Raw genomic sequence first — 22505 nt, forward strand, 5'->3', positions numbered from 1 at the left:
AAGTTTCTATTTTTCTTATTAGTTTCTATTTTCAGGACCTCCGAGCTAAAAAGTGGAAATGAACTCACAAATGGAAAGAGGAGCTTGCGAAAGTCAAGGGGAGCAAAGATGAAGAACAATGAGCCACAGAAATGAGCAGAAATGAAGAAAAGAAGTTTTCCTGGTCCAACCAGGAAACCCTGCGAAAAGGAGGAAAGCTTACCTATGAAGTTTCCAACGTTATCATGAAAAAGAAATGGAAAAATGAAGTGTTATGACGTTGGAAGGTGACAAGGCTTGAAGTTGAAGCAACAAGGCCCGAGAACTCTCAAGACTCATTGGATTTTCGGCAAATTGGATCAAGGGCCCATGAAGCCCATACATTTAGGGTTTGTGACGCAAACCCTAGCTCTTAAAGATGTTTGCCGTGAATTAGCAAGAGAGAAACAAGGAAGAGGTGTCCAAAAATCAGAAAATAATGAGAAGATTTCGGTGGAGATTTTCTAGGTTTATTTTTATGGAAAGAAAATACTTGGAGATAAACCCTAGAAGAATTGCCGTCCATGCCAAGAGGAAAACAAGGGAATGCCGTGCAAACCCTAGGGAATTCGGCCAAGAGATAATGAAGAGAGAAATTAGGGTTTTTGCCGTGAGGAAAAATCAGAAAAATAAAGAGATTTCGTGGAGATTTCTTAGGGAGCTTTTAAAGGAAAGAGAATATGTGTTGAACACAAAAAGCTCTCAAAGGAGTCTAGGTTCATCCCCCTTTATTCTCTAAATATATTGTTGCCGAAATTGGTGTATAAAATCAGAAATTATCTACATATTTCGGCAAGAATTATTTAGGGAATTAATATTGGAATTTTGTGATTGGTTGAACCACCTCATAGGGCTTATGTGGCAAGAAACCATTGGAGGAAATTATGTGGAGGAAGCAAGCACATGCCGTGAGTTTCTCTAGGGTTTTGGACGGCTTGGACACCTAGAGGCCGTGCTCCTATATATTCTTCCCCTCTCTCAACGTCAGAGGGTGCTAGTTCCCACTTTTGCGTTTACACTTTAGAAAAATCAGAAAACTCTCTCTAGCCTAGCCGTGCTCCTCTCCATCCTCTAGGGCAACCACGAAGTTCAAGCAAGGCCAAGGAAGAAGAAGACAAGCCGTGCACTACCTCCATCACCATCCTTGAAGATTGCTTTCGAAATTCAAGAGACCACATCATCCTTTCATTCATCTCATCTTCATCACGGTGTAATCCGATTCTCCTTGTACCTTTGCTTTGTAATTTTCGTTGGTTATGCCCTAGTTGACACATTTGTTTGAACAATTGTTGATTTCTGGAATTTTATGATTAATTGTTAATTTTCAGATTCATATATTGCGATTTATGGTTGCTTTTGTGTGAGTGTTTGATTAAATTTGCATGATAGAAATCTTTTGTATGATAACCTTGAATGGTTCGAAACATTTAGGGTTTTTATGTGAATGTTGCTACGAATTTGAGAACATGGATCAACTTTTTGGTTTTGTGTTCTTGAGTCAATAAGTAGTAAAGGTTTTGTACAAAAACCGAATTTAATCAAAGAAGATTGCAATTAGGTGGACTTTTTCATAATAAGTTGCACATTTGAGTTGATAGCCTTTCTAGGTGCTTAATGCGTTAAACATGACATGATTGACTGATAGAAGCACAAAGTGTGACATTTTTAATATGTATTTTCCCTCATTTGGCTATTTCAGCCGCATCAATTTTTGGCGCCGTTGCTATTTCCTGATTAATCCCCGGCAACGGCGCCAAAAATTGATGCGGCTAAAATAGCCTCACAATTTAACCCTGCAAAATGTAGTTGTCAGTATAGGATAAGCAGGGATCGTTCAGTCCGGGGATTGTAGGGTACACCTACACTAAAAGGTCAATTAACAAATAAAAGAATAAAATGGGGGTTTTGAGATTTGGTTCTAATCTACTTAAAAAAAAAAACAAAACAAATAAAATTATGTACAATGATCGACTTCCGTAACCTAGACCACTACCACTCGAAAATTACTAAGTGCAAAAACAGAAAATCCTTTTCAACATGCTACAAAAACGTGCCCATCTTAAATGCCTAGATAAGAGTCCAAATGAAAAGCCTTAGCGGATCAATCCATTTATCTAATTCGTTCTAATGTGGGCTTGGATCAGAAAAGTCTTTACCAAGCCCAATACTACTAATTTTCGAAAACACTTAGCGTAATTCTCTTAACTAGTAGTATTATCTAACCCTCGAATCAACTCACACGTGCAAATTAACCATTACACATAGAATTTAACACGTAATTTCCAGAATCGTTTAACCATTGAAACATGATTTTTACCACTTTTTAGAACTAATTGCTACTTGTTTAACTTAGCGCCTTAACAGATAACAATTACTCTTGGCAAATGAAGCAAACACACAAGAACTCTCACCTTTATTCTAGCATGCAAACTTATCAATCTAACTCTGAAAATTACCTAAACACATAAAAGGGCACAAGATTGTAATATGCATCATCAAAGAATTCTCAAAATTAACTTAATAATAAACTGAAAATCTCAAAAATATTAATAAAAATATTCTGAAAATCTCATGTCTCCAATTACACAACTCACAAATCCAAACAAACAAAACCGAAAGAAAGATTGTAAGTAGAGTCATAGTTACACTTTGAAGCTTTCCTTAGCGGCTTGGCAACAAGGTGATGAACTCGTCTCCGCTATGGTGGTGGATTGTCCTTGACTTAGCGCCTAAGAACTTCTTGGAATGATGGAAGGATGGTGGTCACGATCTTGTAGGTGATGGAGGTTTGAGAAGTGAATTGGGCAGAGCTATGGAATAATTTTTAACTAGGAACTGATAAACTAGGAAGTGATCTTGGTCAGGAAGTGATGATTTTTGGAGTAGAGAATGGCTGCTATTTATAGTGGAATTCTCATCTCTTGTGATGCAATCATGGCCAATCATCTTGAGGTGATTTCTCCTCCAAATTTGCTTGATTTTCTCTTGACAAAGTCATGAATTTTCTGATTTCTTTTCCCCTTAATGGCTCATTGTATATGCCTTGAATAGCGACCAGATACATCCCTTATTCTTCTCCTTTGATTTGCACTAATTTCTTCCAAGAATTGTGCACACAATAAACTCCTACAATCAAGAAAATCAGAATTTAATTAGAGTTTATAATCAATAAGAAATCAGATAATTAGGAATAAATATTGATTAAAAACAATCCATTTTATCTCCTCGAATTCTTCCTGATTAATCCTTCAATTTTTCTTGATTTCATCACTCAAGAATTGGTGCGCCGATGCCACCTTCCAGTGGAGCTAGAGCATAAGGCTTGGTGGGCTGTCCAGAAGTTCAACATGGATTATGATGAAGCAGGCCTACATAGGAAGCTACAGCTAAATGAGCTTGAGGAGATAAGGAATGAGGCCTACGATGCTTCATGGATCTACAAGGAGAAGACAAAGGCCTACCATGACAAAATGATCCGCGGAAAAAGCTTCCAAGTGGGCCAGAAAGTTCTGTTATTCTTGTCCAGACTCAAGCTATTCCCAGGTAAACTTCGTTCTCGTTGGATTGGCCCATTTATAGTTACTCATGTCTTTGCTCATGGTGCTGTAGAAATAGAGAGTGAGAAGACGGGGCAGGAATTCAAGGTTAATGGGCATCGTCTCAAGCCCTACTATGAGTCCTTGGTGGAGCATGAAGTGGAGGCTGTACCCCTCCAAAGTGCCCCACAATTGAAGGATTAATCAGGAAGAATTCGAGGAGATAAAATGGATTGTTTTTAATCAATATTTATTCCTAATTATCTGATTTCTTATTGATTATAAACTCTAATTAAATTCTGATTTTTCTTGATTGTAGGAGTTTATTGTGTGCACAATTCTTGGAAGAAATTAGTGCAAATCAAAGGAGAAGAATAAGGGATGTATCTGGTCGCTATTCAAGGCATATACAATGAGCCATTAAGGGGAAAAGAAATCAGAAAATTCATGACTTTGTCAAGAGAAAATCAAGCAAATTTGGAGGAGAAATCACCTCAAGATGATTGGCCATGATTGCATCACAAGAGATGAGAATTCCACTATAAATAGCAGCCATTCTCTACTCCAAAAATCATCACTTCCTGACCAAGATCACTTCCTAGTTTATCAGTTCCTAGTTAAAAATTATTCCATAGCTCTGCCCAATTCACTTCTCAAACCTCCATCACCTACAAGATCGTGACCACCATCCTTCCATCATTCCAAGAAGTTCTTAGGCGCTAAGTCAAGGACAATCCACCACCATAGCGGAGACGAGTTCATCACCTTGTTGCCAAGCCGCTAAGGAAAGCTTCAAAGTGTAACTATGACTCTACTTACAATCTTTCTTTCGGTTTTGTTTGTTTGGATTTGTGAGTTGTGTAATTGGAGACATGAGATTTTCAGAATATTTTTATTAATATTTTTGAGATTTTCAGTTTATTATTAAGTTAATTTTGAGAATTCTTTGATGATGCATATTACAATCTTGTGCCCTTTTATGTGTTTAGGTAATTTTCAGAGTTAGATTGATAAGTTTGCATGCTAGAATAAAGGTGAGAGTTCTTGTGTGTTTGCTTCATTTGCCAAGAGTAATTGTTATCTGTTAAGGCGCTAAGTTAAACAAGTAGCAATTAGTTCTAAAAAGTGGTAAAAATCATGTTTCAATGGTTAAACGATTCTGGAAATTACGTGTTAAATTCTATGTGTAATGGTTAATTTGCACGTGTGAGTTGATTCGAGGGTTAGATAATACTACTAGTTAAGAGAATTACGCTAAGTGTTTTCGAAAATTAGTAGTATTGGGCTTGGTAAGGACTTTTCTGATCCATGCCCACATTAGAACGAATTAGATAAATGGATTGATCCGCTAAGGCTTTTCATTTGGACTCTTATCTAGGCATTTAAGATGGGCACGTTTTTGTAGCATGTTGAAAAGGATTTTCTGTTTTTGCACTTAGTAATTTTCGAGTGGTAGTGGTCTAGGTTACGGAAGTCGATCATTGTACATAATTTTATTTGTTTTGTTTTTATTTTAAGTAGATTAGAACCAAATCTCAAAACCCCCATTTTATTCTTTTATTTGTTAATTGACCTTTTAGTGTAGGTGTACCCTACAATCCCCGGACTGAACGATCCCTGCTTATCCTATACTGACAACTACATTTTGCAGGGTTAAATTGTGAGGCTATTTCAGCCGCATCAATTTTTGGCGCCGTTGCCGGGGATTGTTAAAATCTCTAACGCTTAAAGTGTCATTAATTTTTTATCTATATAGAATGCATGCTAAATTTTTGTACTACATTTGTGGAATGGTGACAAATTGCGATTTATGCTAGGCCAAGCTATAATTGTGATTTAGTTTAAGTTTTATGAGTGTTACCAAATTAAGCTTGTATTTTATAATTGTTGTGCAATTTGTAGAGGTTTTATTTTTCAGCATGTTGTAAATTATATGTGTTTCACTTAGATTAAGCATGATGTAAATTGTAATTAATATACTTAGGTTGTTTTGAATTTCTTTAAATACTTAATTGTTATAAGTGTGTAAAAATAAAAAACAACAGAAAATTAACTCAAAAAAAAAAAAAAAATTGTTGTGAGCAAGGAGAAGAGTCCAGGCTGAAGGACTATAAATATTAAGCGCTGCATGGGAGGCAACCCATTTCAACCGAAGCTGTGGAGGAGCCATCAACGAGAGTTTGACATTTCTATCCCTTCACTTGTTTAGGTTGAATTGTACTTGTGTCTTTTATTTTCGTTTTTGCTTTTTTGTTTTCGTATTTATTATCGTAAATTCCATTCCTATATGCTTAATTGTTCCATTTCATGATTCTGATTGATTACATTGAGGACAATGCAATATTTAAGTGTGGGGGAAGAGATTTATACTTTTGTTTTGAGTCATATATTTTGAAAATACAAAAAAATTGAAAAATAAAAAAAAATTGAAAAATGTCAAAAAAAAAAAAAAAAAATCATTGCTTTTATTATTTATTGAGTCAAAATGATTTTGGGTGAAATATCTTCTTCATCGTAGGCGCATCTGATGGGATATGATGTCTAAGGTCTAGTTTGGATCCGAGAAGTGCTGACAAAGGGTCTCGTCCCCTGTCAAACAAGTGAGCTGAGCTCCGCCAAAATCGGTCCCCTCTTCACCTGGTCATGTTCCAAAGGAGTTACCGAAAGGAGAAAGAAAATAACCCTAGTCCAAAACCTTGTTTTTATTTTTTTTATGTTCTTGTTTTTATTTTATTTTATTTTATTTATTATTATTATTATTTTTGTTTTGTTTTGAGTCTTAGGATGCCCTTAACTGTCTGGGATGATTCAATATCTCTGAAATTATGGCTAAAAGAGGATCACAGATTGAGATGATTTTAAATGTTATTCCTTGGTTAATTGAGATAAATGAAAAGCATATGCATGAGTAGTGGATATGGATTTCGTAACCTTGGTACAGAATATGAGCATGTTAAGATGAGTTTTGATTCATAAAAGCCCATGTGAGATATTTGAGCCATGTCCCTTTTTCTTGGAGGAATGAAAGAATATATTCTTATTTTCTTGGCGATGTTTTGATGATCTCATTATTCTTCATTTGATTGATTACTTGCCATAGATTAAGTTTGATGGACTAGAGAATGCTAGAATTCACTCTTGTGCTTGTTGAGACTTTTATCAATACATGTCCCTGATTCTGGAAAGGATAGAGGCATCATAGGAACCACCACCATAGACAAATTAACTTGTGTCCATATTTGTGCCCGTCGTGGGACCCCCTTAGATAAACCACTTTGAGCCTACATTGAGCCTTTTCTTTCATCACCCTTAAAATCTTTAACCCTTAACCTTAGTATAGTTACGATCCTACCCTTTATTCTAAGAATTTAGTAGAGCTATCTTTGGAGACTTACTACATGGATTTGGTGGCAAAGATGAAGATTGAGAAGAGGTGAAAGTTCAAGTGTGGGGGTAGACTTGTGCATAAAAGAAAACAAAATGTGAAAGCCGTGAAAAATGAAAAAGAATTGAAAAAAAAAAAAAAAAAATTTTGTGTACGGCTAGGAAAAAAAAAGAAAAAGAAAGGAAGACAAAAAAATGTTTATGGATTTTAGTCCCCCATACTTGGTGAGTTTGGAGATTGTTTTGAATTGAAGGCCCGCTACAGAAAAATTTGGTCTTTGTCCAGTTCACTAGAGTTCAAAGGAAGTTTGGGCCCAACATGAAGACATTAAGCCCTCTTATTTTGCCTCTATGGGATGTAACGTTTTATATGCCTTGGTGAATTTCTAGAAGTCTCTCTACATCAAAATGAGCTCTACTAGGTTTTTAGGATACTTTGACATTCCTTAACCTTTGTTTCTTAAAACCTTGAACCTTAGCCCCATTTCAACCCTTTAAAGTCCTTTTTGATCCTTAAGATGGGACAGCCTTTGATCTGTGGAGATGAGTTATAAGAGTTGAACCTATGGCTTGGGTCCATCCGTGCAAGTAATTGATATCTTTCATGAGATCTTGAAAAAAAAAAAATTATATTCACAAAGTGCTTTTCATTTCTTATATATGTGAGCTATTTGATTGCCTCAAAATATTTTCTCTCACATATAATTTGAGTGATTATAAGCTTCTAAGCATTGCCCTGTTCTGACAGAAGAAAGAGTGGATATACCTTGTGAGGATATGAATCATACTTGTCTGAAACATGCTGAGCTCCACCCATCACCATTGTTACACCCAAGTCCTACTTATTTATATGTGGATTATATGCTTCAATTAACTCTCGAATATCTAAATATTGATTCTTGATTAAGTGCTAATTTTGATGCCATGAGAGTAAGGATTTATGAGACAAATGTTAAGGGCAATATAGTCTTTGTGTGTCATTTGTGTAGAGTCTGGTAGTGAATTGTTTATTTTGGTTGAGTGTTTTGTTTTGATTTTGCTAAGGGACTAGCAAAAGCTAAGTGTGGGGGAATTTGATAGAAGCACAAAGTGTGACATTTTTAATATGTATTTTCCCTCATTTGGCTAAGTTATTCTCTTAAAATTAATAATTATAATAAAGTTTATGTTTTTAGTTACTTCAAGGTCGAAAATGGTGAAAATAGGTAAAAAAGAGCAGAAATGAGCATAAATTATGGACAAGTCATTTTAGAAACTTTCCTCTTTCATTTTAGGAAATATTTCCTATTTTGTTTTAGGAAACTTTCTTCATTTGAACTTTTCTATTTCTGATTTTTCTATTTTAATGAGAGTCCATCCCATTAGAAACTCTTGAGTGATGAAATCAAGAAAAATTGAAGGATTAATCAGGAAGAATTCGAGGAGATAAAATGGATTGTTTTTAATCAATATTTATTCCTAATTATCTGATTTCTTATTGATTATAAACTCTAATTAAATTCTGATTTTTCTTGATTGTAGGAGTTTATTGTGTGCACAATTCTTGGAAGAAATTAGTGCAAATCAAAGGAGAAGAATAAGGGATGTATCTGGTCGCTATTCAAGGCATATACAATGAGCCATTAAGGGGAAAAGAAATCAGAAAATTCATGACTTTGTCAAGAGAAAATCAAGCAAATTTGGAGGAGAAATCACCTCAAGATGATTGGCCATGATTGCATCACAAGAGATGAGAATTCCACTATAAATAGCAGCCATTCTCTACTCCAAAAATCATCACTTCCTGACCAAGATCACTTCCTAGTTTATCAGTTCCTAGTTAAAAATTATTCCATAGCTCTGCCCAATTCACTTCTCAAACCTCCATCACCTACAAGATCGTGACCACCATCCTTCCATCATTCCAAGAAGTTCTTAGGCGCTAAGTCAAGGACAATCCACCACCATAGCGGAGACGAGTTCATCACCTTGTTGCCAAGCCGCTAAGGAAAGCTTCAAAGTGTAACTATGACTCTACTTACAATCTTTCTTTCGGTTTTGTTTGTTTGGATTTGTGAATTGTGTAATTGGAGACATGAGATTTTCAGAATATTTTTATTAATATTTTTGAGATTTTCAGTTTATTATTAAGTTAATTTTGAGAATTCTTTGATGATGCATATTACAATCTTGTGCCCTTTTATGTGTTTAGGTAATTTTCAGAGTTAGATTGATAAGTTTGCATGCTAGAATAAAGGTGAGAGTTCTTGTGTGTTTGCTTCATTTGCCAAGAGTAATTGTTATCTGTTAAGGCGCTAAGTTAAACAAGTAGCAACTAGTTCTAAAAAGTGGTAAAAATCATGTTTCAATGGTTAAACGATTCTGGAAATTACGTGTTAAATTCTATGTGTAATGGTTAATTTGCACGTGTGAGTTGATTCGAGGGTTAGATAATACTACTAGTTAAGAGAATTACGCTAAGTGTTTTCGAAAATTAGTAGTATTGGGCTTGGTAAGGACTTTTCTGATCCATGCCCACATTAGAACGAATTAGATAAATGGATTGATCCGCTAAGGCTTTTCATTTGGACTCTTATCTAGGCATTTAAGATGGGCACGTTTTTGTAGCATGTTGAAAAGGATTTTCTGTTTTTGCACTTAGTAATTTTCGAGTGGTAGTGGTCTAGGTTACGGAAGTCGATCATTGTACATAATTTTATTTGTTTTGTTTTTATTTTAAGTAGATTAGAACCAAATCTCAAAACCCCCCATTTTATTCTTTTATTTGTTAATTGACCTTTTAGTGTAGGTGTACCCTACAATCCCCGGACTGAACGATCCCTGCTTATCCTATACTGACAACTACATTTTGCAGGGTTAAATTGTGAGGCTATTTCAGCCGCATCATTGACTAGCTTTCTAGGGTTTGATTGCATGTTTGATAGGATTAATCTAGGTGCTTTCACTTAGGTTAATTAGCATTGAAAGTAAAATATGGGAAATTGTTTGCTTTTGAACGTTTCACATGATCAACTCCTCTTGCATGACTATGATGAACAATGATGAACTTGAATTGATCTTAATCATATATTTCGTTTTGATCTTTGTTCTTGCATCCCATTTGTATTTTTATGTTTTTACATTTTAATTATTTTGTTAGCTTAGCTTTTATTTTCGAAAAAGAAAACCAAAAACCTAAAATCCCCCCTATTTTCGTAAATAATGTTTATAATTGTAAATACCTTTGTGAATATTATACTTTGTTTTAATTTTAATTGTTTAATTGTTTGACAATGACAGGTGTACCCTCAATCCCCGGAATAGAACGATCCCTATTTACTTTATACTACTAATGACATTTCAGGGTTAAATTGGTCGCTCCACAAAAGCGACATCATACCCTACAATCCTCGGACTGAACGATCCCTGCTTATCCTATACTGACAACTACATTTTGCAGGGTTAAATTGTGAGGCTATTTCAGCCGCATCATGAGGGTACACCTGTCATTGTCAAACACTTAAACAATTAAAATTAAAACAAAGTATAATATTTACAAAAATATAACAAAATATATACATATTTACGAAAAAGGGGGGGATTTTTGATTTTTGGTTTTCTAGTTTTGATAGGAGCAAAAAAGTGTGACGATATTATTAATTATGTGCCTCATTTTAGCCTTATTTCTCCCTTAGTTTAGTGTTTTGAGTCATTAAGTCATTTTGAAAGTCTTGTTGAGTGTTTGGAGTGAAATAGGCGGAAAAAGTAAAATTCATGAAAAATCCTAGCTGGATCAGGATTCCTAACTGTCAACTATTTTTGCGGTCTTTACATTTTAATTTCCCTTTATTTTCTCTAGAAAATTCTGATATTCTCCTGCTTGTTGTAGGAAACGTTGCCTGGTTGAACTCTTGGAAACAGCAATGATGGAGTCATAAAATAAAGCATTAAGATATTTGACCAAGCAATGAAGAAGGGAAATAAAGGAGAAAAGATGTTTTCAGTTGAGGAATAAAAGAAAAAGATGTTTCAGCTGGAAAAATAAATAAGAGAAAGATGTTTCAGCTTGGAAATTAAAGGAATTGCCCCATTATGAGAGGAGTTAAGGCCATAAAGAAGACGTTTCAGTTGGGAAAGCCAACCAATGCTCCCCTATAAATAGGCAACGTCCAGAACTGAATTTGCATCACTTCCCAGCCAAGATCATTCCAAGACTACCCAATTCACTCCTCAAACCTCCATATCTTACAAGACCGTGACCACCATCCATCCATCAATCTACAAAGCTCTAAGGCGCTGAGTCAAGGACACTCCACCACCATAGTAGAGACAAGTTCATCACCTTGTTGCTAAGCCGCTGAGGAAAGCTTCAAAGTGTAACTATGACTCTACTTATAATTTTTGTTTCGGTTTTGTGTGTTTCAATTTGTGAGTTGTGTAATTGGAGACATGAAATTTTCAGAATATTTTTATTAATATTTTTGAGATTTTCAGTTTATTATTGAGTTAATTTCGAGAATTCTTTTATGATGCATGTTACAATCTTGTGCCCTTTTATGTGTTTTGGTAATTTTCAGAGTTAGATTCATAAGTTTGCATGCTAGAATAACGGTGAGAGTTCTTGTGTGTTTTCTTAATTTGCCAAGAGTAATTGTTATTTGTTAAGGCGCTGAGTTAAACAAGTAGCAATTAGTTCTAAAAAGTGGTAAAAACTATGTTCAATGGTTAAACGATTCTGGAAATTACGTGTTAAATTCTATGTGTAATGGTTAATTTGCACGTGTGAGTTGATTCGAGGGTTAGATAATACTACTAGTTAAGAGAATTACGCTGAGTGTTTTCAAAAATTAGTAGTATTAGGCTTGGTAAGGACTTTTCCGATCCAAGCCTACATTAGAATGAATCAGATAAGTGGATTGATCCGCTGAGGCTTTTCATTTAGGCTCTTATCTAGGCATTTAAGATGGGCACATTTTTGTATCATGTTGAAATGAATTTTCTGTTTTTACACTTAGTAATTTCCGAGTGGTATTGGTCTAGGTTAGGGAAGTCGATCATTGTATATAGTTTTATTTGTTTCGTTTTTATTTTAAGTAGATTAGGAACCAAATTTCAAAACCCCCCATTTTATTCTTTTATTTGTTAATTGACCTTTTTGTGTAGGTGTACCCTACAATCCCCGGACTGAACGATCCCTGCTTATCCTATACTGACAACTACATTTTGCAGGGTTAAATTGTGAGGCTATTTTAGCCGCATCAATTTTTGGCGCCGTTGCCGGGGATTGTTAAAATCCCTCGCACTTAAAGTGTCATCGATTTTGTTGTATATAGAATGCATGCTAATATTTGTACTACACTTGTGGAATGGTGACAAATTGCTATTTTGGTTAGGCCATGCTTTAATTGTGATTTAGTTTCAATTTTATGAGTGTTACGAAATTAAGCATGTGTTTTATCATTGTTGTACAATTTGTAGAAGTTTTTTTTTTTAGCATGTTGTAAATTGTATGTGTTACTTAGATTAATATACTTAGGTTGTGAATTTTGCTAAATACTTAATTGTTGTAAGTGTGTAAAATCGTATGAGTAGACAAGGGCCCTTTTGTTAATATTGGCCTAAACCCTTCATTAGTACCTTGCTCAGGTCTCTTGAGGTTGAGGGCGGCCTTTATTAACACTTGGAGAACGGTATAACACATAAGTTAATTTCCCAGCTGAGTAAGGGGCATACGGATGGTGTCTAAGGTTGAGACCCTGGGTGATGGGTTCAATTGGATCTCAGAGATACTATAGAATGAGCGTAAACCACTATGTGGGAGTAGCCGATAGGGGCCTAAACCTCAATGAGGGAGTAGCCTCCGTAGTATCACTAAAATGAGTCCTCCCTCTCACTTACCTCTTAATCTGGCCATTCTGCCTTCTGAAACAAAGGAAAGAGACTTATGTCTGGGCGACTATCTCTATATCGTATCTCACCAATAGTAGTGGTTTCTATTGGGCTCGACTTACAACTTGGAATCAATTGAGATATTAACTATGTTTATAATAAAAAAAAAAATTAAAAAAAAAATGATGTGTGACCTGCTTAAGGTATATTGGATTAAACATGACTTTGTCGAGGGTAGCTGTTCTATAGTCCCATTGCACAAACGAGGTCCTCTGTTCCAGTACCTAAGTATGTAAATGTAAAAGTAACTTAGAAAGTAGGAAAGACATAATGTTTGTATTTCGAACCTTGTATATGTTACTAACACTTGATTTGGTCTTAAAGGTCCATGAATGTCCACTGTCTCTGATAAGACTAAGGAGCTCTTTGAAAAATTGGAACGTGCTAGGCAAAGGGCAGAACTCACTTTTTCAGACCGCCCTCCTCTAGAAAGGAGGGATTCTCAAGACTCTAGCTATTCAGGTTATAACTCCTCAACTAGATCAACCGAGGAGATCAACAAACTTGACCATTCTGAAGAAGGAGAAGAACAAGTCTTTGAAGAGGAAGAAGAGGAGGTCACTGAAGAGGACGTTGCAGATACAGAAAAGGAAGAGCACACCCGTGTTGAGCAAGTACAGGCACCAATGGCTGAGACTATTAGGCAACTGTCTAATCCTACAGGTGGGGGTGCTGCGCCCTTATGCATTGCCTATCCAGAACCAGGAGAGGGGCTTAATGATGATTTTGAGTTAAAGAGTGGGTTTCTGCATCACCTACCCAAGTTTCATGGGATGAGTAGTGAAGACACCAACAAGCATCTCAAGGAGTTCGAGTTTGTCTGTGGGAGTATGTGCCCTAAAGGAGCTGATATCAATATCTTGAAGATGAAGGCATTCCCCTTTACTTTGGAGGACAAGGCCAAGACTTGGCTATTTGAGCTGCCTGCTGGGACTATCAACACTTGGGATAGGATGAAGGGCGAGTTCCTTACGAAGTACTTTCCTGCCTCAAAGGTCACTGTTTTGAGGAAGCAGATTAGTGGAATCACGCAAGGACATGAGGAGAATTTCTGCAATTATTGGGATAGATTTAAGAGCCTTGTAGCATCATGCCCTAACCATGGGATGAGTGAGGGGTCCCTCCTTACCTATTTTTTATGAAGGACTCACCGCTAATGAGCGTGGTCTGTTAGATGCTGCTGCTGGAGGATCCTTTATGGATAAGACACCTGCTGATGCCAAGGTGCTACTTACTAATCGTGCGCTAAACTATCAACAATATGAGGGGGTACTTGCCTCTCAACGGAGGGTACATGAGGTGTCCACTAACTCTGCTCTTGAAGACAAGGTCAACAAGATGTCTACTTTGCTGTCTCAAGTCTTAAACGTTAATGGAGGAGGAGCAATGGCTCAAGTGTGTGGGATGTGCTCGACTCAAGGGCACCCCACAGATAAATGTCCCCAACTTGCCTCTCCAGAAGAATGGGAATCTGTTAACGCCCTAGGGTATCAAGGAGGTCAAGGAGGCCCGAGGTACAACCCTTACTCAAATACTTACAATCCGGGGCTCAGAGACCACCCCAACTTTCGTTGGGCCAACAATGATAACACCTTGCGACCACCTCAAGGCCCAGGTCAGAATTCTCAGCGCCCACCAGGTTTGTTTTTGAGGCCTCAGGTACCTCAAGCTTTTGGTATTCCCAATTCTGTCCCTCCACCTCCTGTTTCTAATACTTTGAATGCCCCTAATTATGATGAACTGTTGAAGTCCCTTGCTGCGGGGCAACAACAACTTAACACGGCTACTCAAGCTTTGGTTGTAGGACAGGCAACCCATTCAAAGGATATTGCAGAGCTCAAGAATCAAATGGGCCAAGTGGTGGATTTCATGGGCCGGATTGCTGAAACAGGGAAACTTCCAAGCAACACAGTGCCTAACCCAAGGAATGAGCACGCCCAAGCCATCATCACTAGGAGTGGGCGCGTACTAGTTGACCCTCCCAAAGCCCACAAGAAGGCCCAAGCGGCCCATAATGAAGAAGAAGACGTTGTGGAGGTGTCTAAGAAGGATGTTGAGAAGGACCCAGCTACAACAAGGGTGGAAGTTGACTTGCCCCAAGCTGAGGCACCCAAAGGTACAATTCCTAACTCTAGTGGTTTAGTTAAGACTAACCCAGTTGTTTCTATACCTTTCCCAAGCAGGTTTGCCAAGACGAAGAAAGATAAATCTGATCAAGAGATCTTGGAAATCTTCAAGAAGGTTCAAGTGAACATGCCCTTGATTGAGTGCATCAAACAGGTGCCTAAATACGCCAAGTTCTTGAAGGAGCTATGCACCACAAGGAGGCAGACAAGAGAGAAGGAGGTGGTGAAAATGAGCGAAACGGTATCAGCCGTTATCCAGAGGAAGCTACCCCCAAAGTTGAAGGACCCAGGGAGTTTTTCTGTTCCCTGTATCATTGGTGACACCAGGTTTGAAAATGTGATGTTAGACTTAGGGGCATCCATAAATGTTATGCCTTATAATTTGTATGTGTCCTTAGGTCTAGGCCCTCTTAAGAGGGATAATGTTGTCATTCAACTTGCTGATAGGTCTAACAAATACCCTCAAGGGTATGTTGAGGATGTTCTTGTGCAGGTAAACCATCTGATATTCCCTGCGGATTTCTACGTATTGGACATGGAGGAATCGCCCCTAAATACCACTCCATTACTTTTAGGGCGTCCCTTTATGAGGACTGCAAGAACTAAAATCGACGTGTACAAAGGGACTCTCACCATGGAGTTTGATGGTGATGTTATACGCTTCAACATTCTTGAAGCCATGAGGTACCCTGTTTCTGATTTGAAACCTTGCTTTGCTATTGATGTAGTTGATTCACTCGCGCAGGTTTTCTCTGAAGCAATGGTTGAGGATGAATTGGCTCTGACCCTAGAGGAGGGGGTCGGATATGATGAAAATGGGGAACCTATCCCCAAGGTTGAGTGGGATGTTGAGGAGCCTAGAGTGATCAAGACTGTGGCCTCACTGGAGGCTCAACCTATAAAGAGGTCAATTTCCTATTTGTCAATTCTGGTTTCTACTAATAAAATGCTACCCTCTATTGTTCAGGCACCCAAGTTGGAATTGAAGGTACTCCCTGAGCATTTGAAATACGCGTACCTAGGAGAAAATGAGACCCTCCCAGTGATCATATCATCAACGCTGGAGGTAGAGCAAGAAAGAAAGTTGGTGGACGTGTTGAAGAAGCACAAGACTGCCATTGGGTGGACTCTGGCAGATATCAAGGGGATCAGCCCAACCACGTGTGTCCACCGGATCCTATTAGAAGATGGCGCCAAGCCCACAAGAGAAGCCCAAAGACGTCTACATCCGCCCATGATGAAGGTGGTTCAAGACGAGGTGATCAAGTTGCTAGATTGTGGGGTGATCTACCCCATTTCTGATAGTAAGTGGGTCTCTCCTGTGCAAGTGGTGCCCAAGAAGTCTGGGGTGACAGTGGTGAAGAACGAGGAGAATGAGCTAGTGCCCCAGAGATTAGTCACTGGTCACAGGGTATGTATCGACTACCGGAAGCTGAATGCCACAACAAGGAAGGATCATATGCCCTTGCCTTTTATTGACCAGATGTTGGAGCGCTTAGCAGGCCATTCCTACTATTGCTTCTTGGACGGATATAGTGAGTACAACCAGATCTGCATAGCCCACGAGGATCAGGAGAAGACGACCTTCACATGCCCCTTTGGGACCTTTGCTTATAGGCGCATGCCCTTCGGCTTATGCAACGCACCAGGTACTTTCCAAAGATGTATGCTTTCCATTTTCTCAGAATACATTGAAAATATTATTGAAGTCTTTATGGACGACTTTAGTGTCTTTGGTAAAGATTTTGATACTTGTTTAGAGAATCTAGGATTGATACTTGAGAGGTGTGTAGAAACTAACCTTGTGCTGAATTGGGAGAAGTGTCACTTCATGGTGACACAAGGAATAGTGTTAGGACACATAATATCTAATAGGGGCATTGAGGTAGATAAGGCTAAGGTTGATCTTGTACGTCACTTACCCTCCCCCACAACTGTGAGGGAGGTACGCTCTTTTCTTGGCCATGCAGGATTTTATAGGCGGTTCATCAAAGACTTCTCCAAGGTGGCGAGACCTATGTGTGCCCTATTGCAAAAGGACGTGCCCTTTGTGTTCAATGAGGATTGCAAGAAGGCGTTTGAAAAGCTCAAGGAGTTGTTGACCACGGCCCCATCATATGCCCTCCGGATTGGAGTCTACCCTTCGAGCTTATGTGTGATGCATCAGACTATGCTGTTGGAGCTGTGTTGGGCCAGAGGAAGGATAAAAGCCCTATGCTATTTACTATGCTTCTCGGACCCTCAACGACGCCCAGCTCAACTACTCCACCACTGAAAAAGAACTCTTGGCTGTAGTCTTTGCTTTAGATAAGTTTCGTTCTTATTTATTGCACTCTAAAGTAATTGTTTACTCTGACCATGCAGCCTTGAGATATCGGATGATCAAGAAGGAGGCCAAGCCCAGATTAATTCGATGGATCCTGTTGCTTCAGGAATTTGACTTAGAGATCAAGGACAAGAAGGGCAGCGAGAATGTGGTGGCGGACCATTTGATGCGCCTGAAAAGCAAGCGCATAATTTAACCCTGAAATGTCATTAGTAGTACGTAATAAATAGGGATCGTTCTATTCCGGGGATTGAGGGTACACCTGTCATTGTCAAACAGTTAAACAATTAAAATTAAAACAAAGTATAATATTCACAAATATATTCACAACTATAAACATTTTACACGAAAAAAGGGGGGATTTTGTTTTTGGTTTTTCGAAAATAAAACTAAGTTAACAAAACAATTAAAATGCAAAAACATAAAAATACAAAGATGGAATGAGAGAACAAAGATCAAAATCTAAACATATGATTAAAATTGATTCAAACCCTAATATTGTTCATCTAAGTCATGAGAAAGGAGTTGATCATGTGAAACATTCGAAAGCAAATGAATTCCCATTTTTTACTTTTCAATGCTAATTAACCTAAGCGAAAGCACCTAGATTAATCCTATCAAACATGCAATCAAACCCTAGAAAGCTAGTCAATCATGTCATGTTTAACGCATTACACATAGAGAAAGGCTATCAACTCAAGTGTACAACTTAGTATGGAAAAGTCCACCTAATTGCAATCCTCGTTAATTAAATTCGATCTTTGTACAAAACCTTTACTACTTTGATTCAAGTTTACACAAAACGAAAAGTCGATTTCATGCTCTTAAACCTAGCATCATTCATATCAAAACCCTAAGTGTTTGCAACCACATAAGATTAAAATACAAAAGTTATCTATAACGCAAATTTAATTAAACAAACCCACATAAGCAACTCTCGAAGAACAATAATTTGAATCTGAAAATTCTCAATTAATCATAAAAATTCCAGAAATTAATATTTGTTCAAACACATATGTCAACTAGTTCATAACCAACGAAATTCAAAGCAAAGGTTACAAAGGAGAATCGGATTACACCGTGAGATGGGGATGGTGATGAACGATTGATGTGGTGGTCTCTTGAATCTCGAAAGCAAGCTTCAAGGTTGGAGATGGGTGATGGATGCTCACGGCTGTACTTCTTCTCCCTTGGCCTTGCTTGAACTCGTGGAGATGACTAGAGGATGGAGAAACTCACGGCTATGCTAAGAAGATTTTCTGATTTTTTTCTAAAGTGTAAATTGTATGGGGGAGAGGAACCCTTGACGTTGAGAAAAGGGGAGAATATATAGGGGCACGGCTAGGGTTCTCCAAGCAATCAGAAATTTCCACATCACTTCAACCAATGGTATGATGCCAAGTAAGCCTTGTGATGTGGTCCAACCAATCGTAGAATGCCAAGTAAGCCTTGGTGTGTCATCTAACCAATCAAAACTCTCCAAATTAATTCCCTAAATTCCTTTAATATATATCCTTGCCGAAATTATATAAGGATTTTCTGATTTTCTTCATTAATTTCGGCCAAGAATATCTTAGGAGAGAGTAATTGCCGAAATTCCATAAATAAATTCTGATTTGCTTCACCAATTTCGGCCACAAATATCCTTGGGAAAGTAATTGCCGAAATTCCATAAATAAATGCTGATTTGCTTCACCATTTTCGGCCAAAAATCACATTTAAATCTTCCAAGAATATCTCTTTGCCCTTAAAATCTCCCTTGAATTACTCCAATCAAAATCTTCAATTATATTTTCAGATTTTCATGTTGCCTCCTCCTTTTCCTCTTTGTATTTTACGGCAAACACATATATATTCTCCAAAAATATCTCTCATGTGTCACAAACCCTAATTTCCATGGGCCTTTATCCATTTGCCGAAATCCATAACCTCTTGAGAGTTCTTGGGCCTTTATGCGTCACCTTCAAGCCATGTCATCTTCTAATGTCTTCAAGAAGCTTCTTTCAATGCCATGACACTTCATTTTTCTGCTTTCCTTTCTTGGTTGACTCAAGAGTCTTGTTTTGGCAGGGTTTCCTCTTCTGGACAAGGTTTCCTGGTTGAAACAGGATTTCCTGGTTGAACCAGGAAAACTTCATTTCTTCTTTTCAGCTTATTTATGCAGCCCTTTGTATCTCATTTTGTCTCCTTCCAACATTGGCGAGCTCCTCTTTCCATTTGTGAGTTCATTTCCACTTTTTAGCTCCGAGGTCCTGAAAATAGAAACTAGTAAGAAAAATAGAAACTTTCCTAAAATGAAAAATGGCAACTTTCCTAAACTAAAAATGGAAACTTTCTAAAAATGGAAAATAGAAACTACAAAAATAGAAACTTTCTACAAATAGGAACTTTCCCAATCGAAGAATGGAAACTTTCCTAAACAGAGTTTTATTAAGGAAATAACGCAGAAAATGTAGGGAAATGCAGTTAAAACGTCGCATTAAAATGCTCCTATCAAATTCCCCCACACTTAGCTTTTGCTAGTCCCTTAGCAAAATCACACAAAGACACACACTAAGACTCAACGAAAATTTAAAGACTCAACCAAACGAAAATTCTATTGCCCTTCAACTTTTTGTCTCAGCAATCTCTTACTTTCACAACACCAAGATTAGCACTTAACCAAGAGTCAATGTTTAAGCATTCGAGAGTTAATTGAAACACATAATCTTCACTTACACAAGTAGGGCTTGGTTGTAACAATGGTGATGGGTTATGTTAAGCATGTTTCAAACAAGTATGATTCAAATCCTCACAAAGTATATCCACTCTTTCTTCTCTCAGATTATGGCAATGCTTAAAAGCTTATACACTCAAGTATATGTGAAAGATAGCAAGTGTATCACATATTGCAAGAAACGAAAGCACATGTATAAATTTCTTTTAAAGATCTCATGAAGGATATCAACTACTTGCACAGATGGACCCAAGCCATAGGTTCAACTCTTGTAACTCATCTCCACATCAAGGGCTGTCCCATCTTAAGGATCAAGAAGGTCTTATCAAGGGTTGTAATGGGGCCATGGCTCAAGGTTTAAAGAAACGAAGGGTAAGGAATTTAACAAAGTGTCCTAAAAACCTAGTAGAGCTTATGTAAATGTAGAGAGACTTCTAGAACTCCACCAAGTATGCAAAAACGTCACTATCCCATGGGGGCGTTATAAAGGGGCCTAATGTCTTCATGTTGGGCCCAAACTTCACTCTAAACTTCCTTTGGTCTCTAGTGAGTTGGACAAAGGCCAAATTTTTCTGTAATGGGCCTTCAAATCAAAGTAAACTCCAAACTCACCAAGTATGGGGGACTAAAATCCATTGATATTTCTTTCTTTTTCTTTTTCTAGCTGTACACTTTTTCTTTTTCACTTTCTTTTCTCGGCTTTTTTTCATGTATTTTTTCTCTTATGGACAAGTCTACCCCCACACTTGAGTTTTCACCTCTTCTTATTCTTCATTATGGACGCCAAAAATCTTCAAGTAAAGTCTCAGTTTAGCTCCACTAAGTTCTTAGAACAAAGGGTAGGGTTATAGCTATACTAAGGTTTAGGTTAAAGATTTTTAAGGTTGATGAAAGAAAAGGCTTAACGTAGGCTCAAAGGGGTTTATCTAGGGGAGTCCCACGACGGGCACAAATGGGGTAACAGGTTTATATGGCAATGGTGATAATTCTTAGGGTGCCTCTATCCTTTCCAGAATCAGGGCCATGTATTGATATAACGTCTCAACAAGCACAAGAGTGAATTCTAGCATTCTCTAGTCCATCAAACTTAATCTATGGCAAGCAATCAATCAAGATGAAAGAATAATGAGATCATCAAAACATCGCCAAGAAAATAAGAATATATATTTCATTTATCACTCCAAGAAAATGGGACATAGGCTCAATTATCTCACATGGGTCTATATGAATCAAAACTCATCTTAACATGCTCATATTCTGTACCAAAGTTACGAAATCCATATCCACTACAAGGCACATATTTTTCATATATCTCAATTAACCAAAGAATACCATGTTAAAGTCATCTCAATTTTGTGATTCTCTTTTAGCCATAATTTCAGAGATATAGAATCATCCTAGACAGTTGAAAGGGCATCCTAAGACTCAAAACAAAAACAAAAGCAACGAAAATTTTTAAATTTTTGACATTTTTCGATTTTTTTGTATTTTTCAATATATATGACTCAAGACAAAAGTATAAATCCCTTCCCCCACACTTAAATATTGCATTGTCCTCAATGTAATCAATCATAAGCATGCAATGAAACACTTAAGCATATAGGGTTGAGATTTACGAAAAGACCTACTAAATTCAAAACGAAAACATGAAAAGAAAGAGAAATAGGGAAGGAGAAATCAAATCTGCGTGTGTAGACTCCTTCACAGCTACTTCTGAATTGGGTTGCCTCCCAAGCAGCGCTTGACTTTAACGTCTTTCAGCCAGACGGACCTCCACTAAATAAAGTTAGTGACTATACAATAAAAGAAATACAAGTTAATGATTTATACAAAAAACGTCACTATTCACTATTAACTTCTTTTTTTCTTTTTTTTCTCTTTTTTTTAAAATTTTTTTTTTTTTTTTTTTTTTTTTTTTTTTGTTAGACAAGTATAATGTACATAATTTTACACAGAGACACAAGTACAAAAATCACTATTCACGATGTACTATTCACGAATTGTACAAGTATAAAGAGAAGTATAATATACAAAATTTCCAAAAAATAAAAAAGAAAAACGTCACATATATGTCCAAATTTTTAGTTAGGGTGTGACATAGTTAATAAAAGCTTGAATTCCATTATAAGCCCTTAACCAAAGTTTAGACGTGCGGCCTAAGGGCTCGATCCTTAAAACTAGTCGCCCTCCTCAATCTTTTGGTAACTCTTTTCACACAGAGCCAGGTAGCAGAGGAACGATTTTGGCGGAGCTCAGCTCACTTGTTTAGCAGGGGACGAGACCCTTTGCTAGCACTTCTCGTATCCAATCAACCTAGACACCCTATGCTACTAAGGTGCGCCACATGAGAGAGAAAGGTGCAAGACTAATGTTAAAGACAAAGTCCTTCACCTATTCCATTATGGTTAAAAACTCATAATAAAATTCATACTTCCATAAACCTGATTTTTACTATTCACGAAAATTTTATA

General features: G+C 37.3%; 1 protein-coding gene across 1 annotated transcript in view; it reads left to right on the plus strand.

The window, feature by feature from the left end:
- Positions 1-17394, plus strand: part of LOC112181193 — a gene marked incomplete at its 3' end in the record, with an annotated part of 93441 nt that extends 76047 nt beyond the window's left edge. Inside the window, 3 exon segments of the mRNA XM_040512279.1 lie at positions 16517-17103; positions 17106-17195; positions 17198-17394. Coding sequence (XP_040368213.1) covers positions 16517-17103; positions 17106-17195; positions 17198-17394 — 874 coding nt within the window.
- Between the last annotated feature and the right edge of the window lie 5111 nt (positions 17395-22505).

Source organism: Rosa chinensis, unplaced genomic scaffold (genome assembly GCF_002994745.2).
Source record: "Rosa chinensis cultivar Old Blush unplaced genomic scaffold, RchiOBHm-V2 RchiOBHmChr0c02, whole genome shotgun sequence".
Lineage (NCBI taxonomy): Eukaryota > Viridiplantae > Streptophyta > Magnoliopsida > Rosales > Rosaceae > Rosa > Rosa chinensis.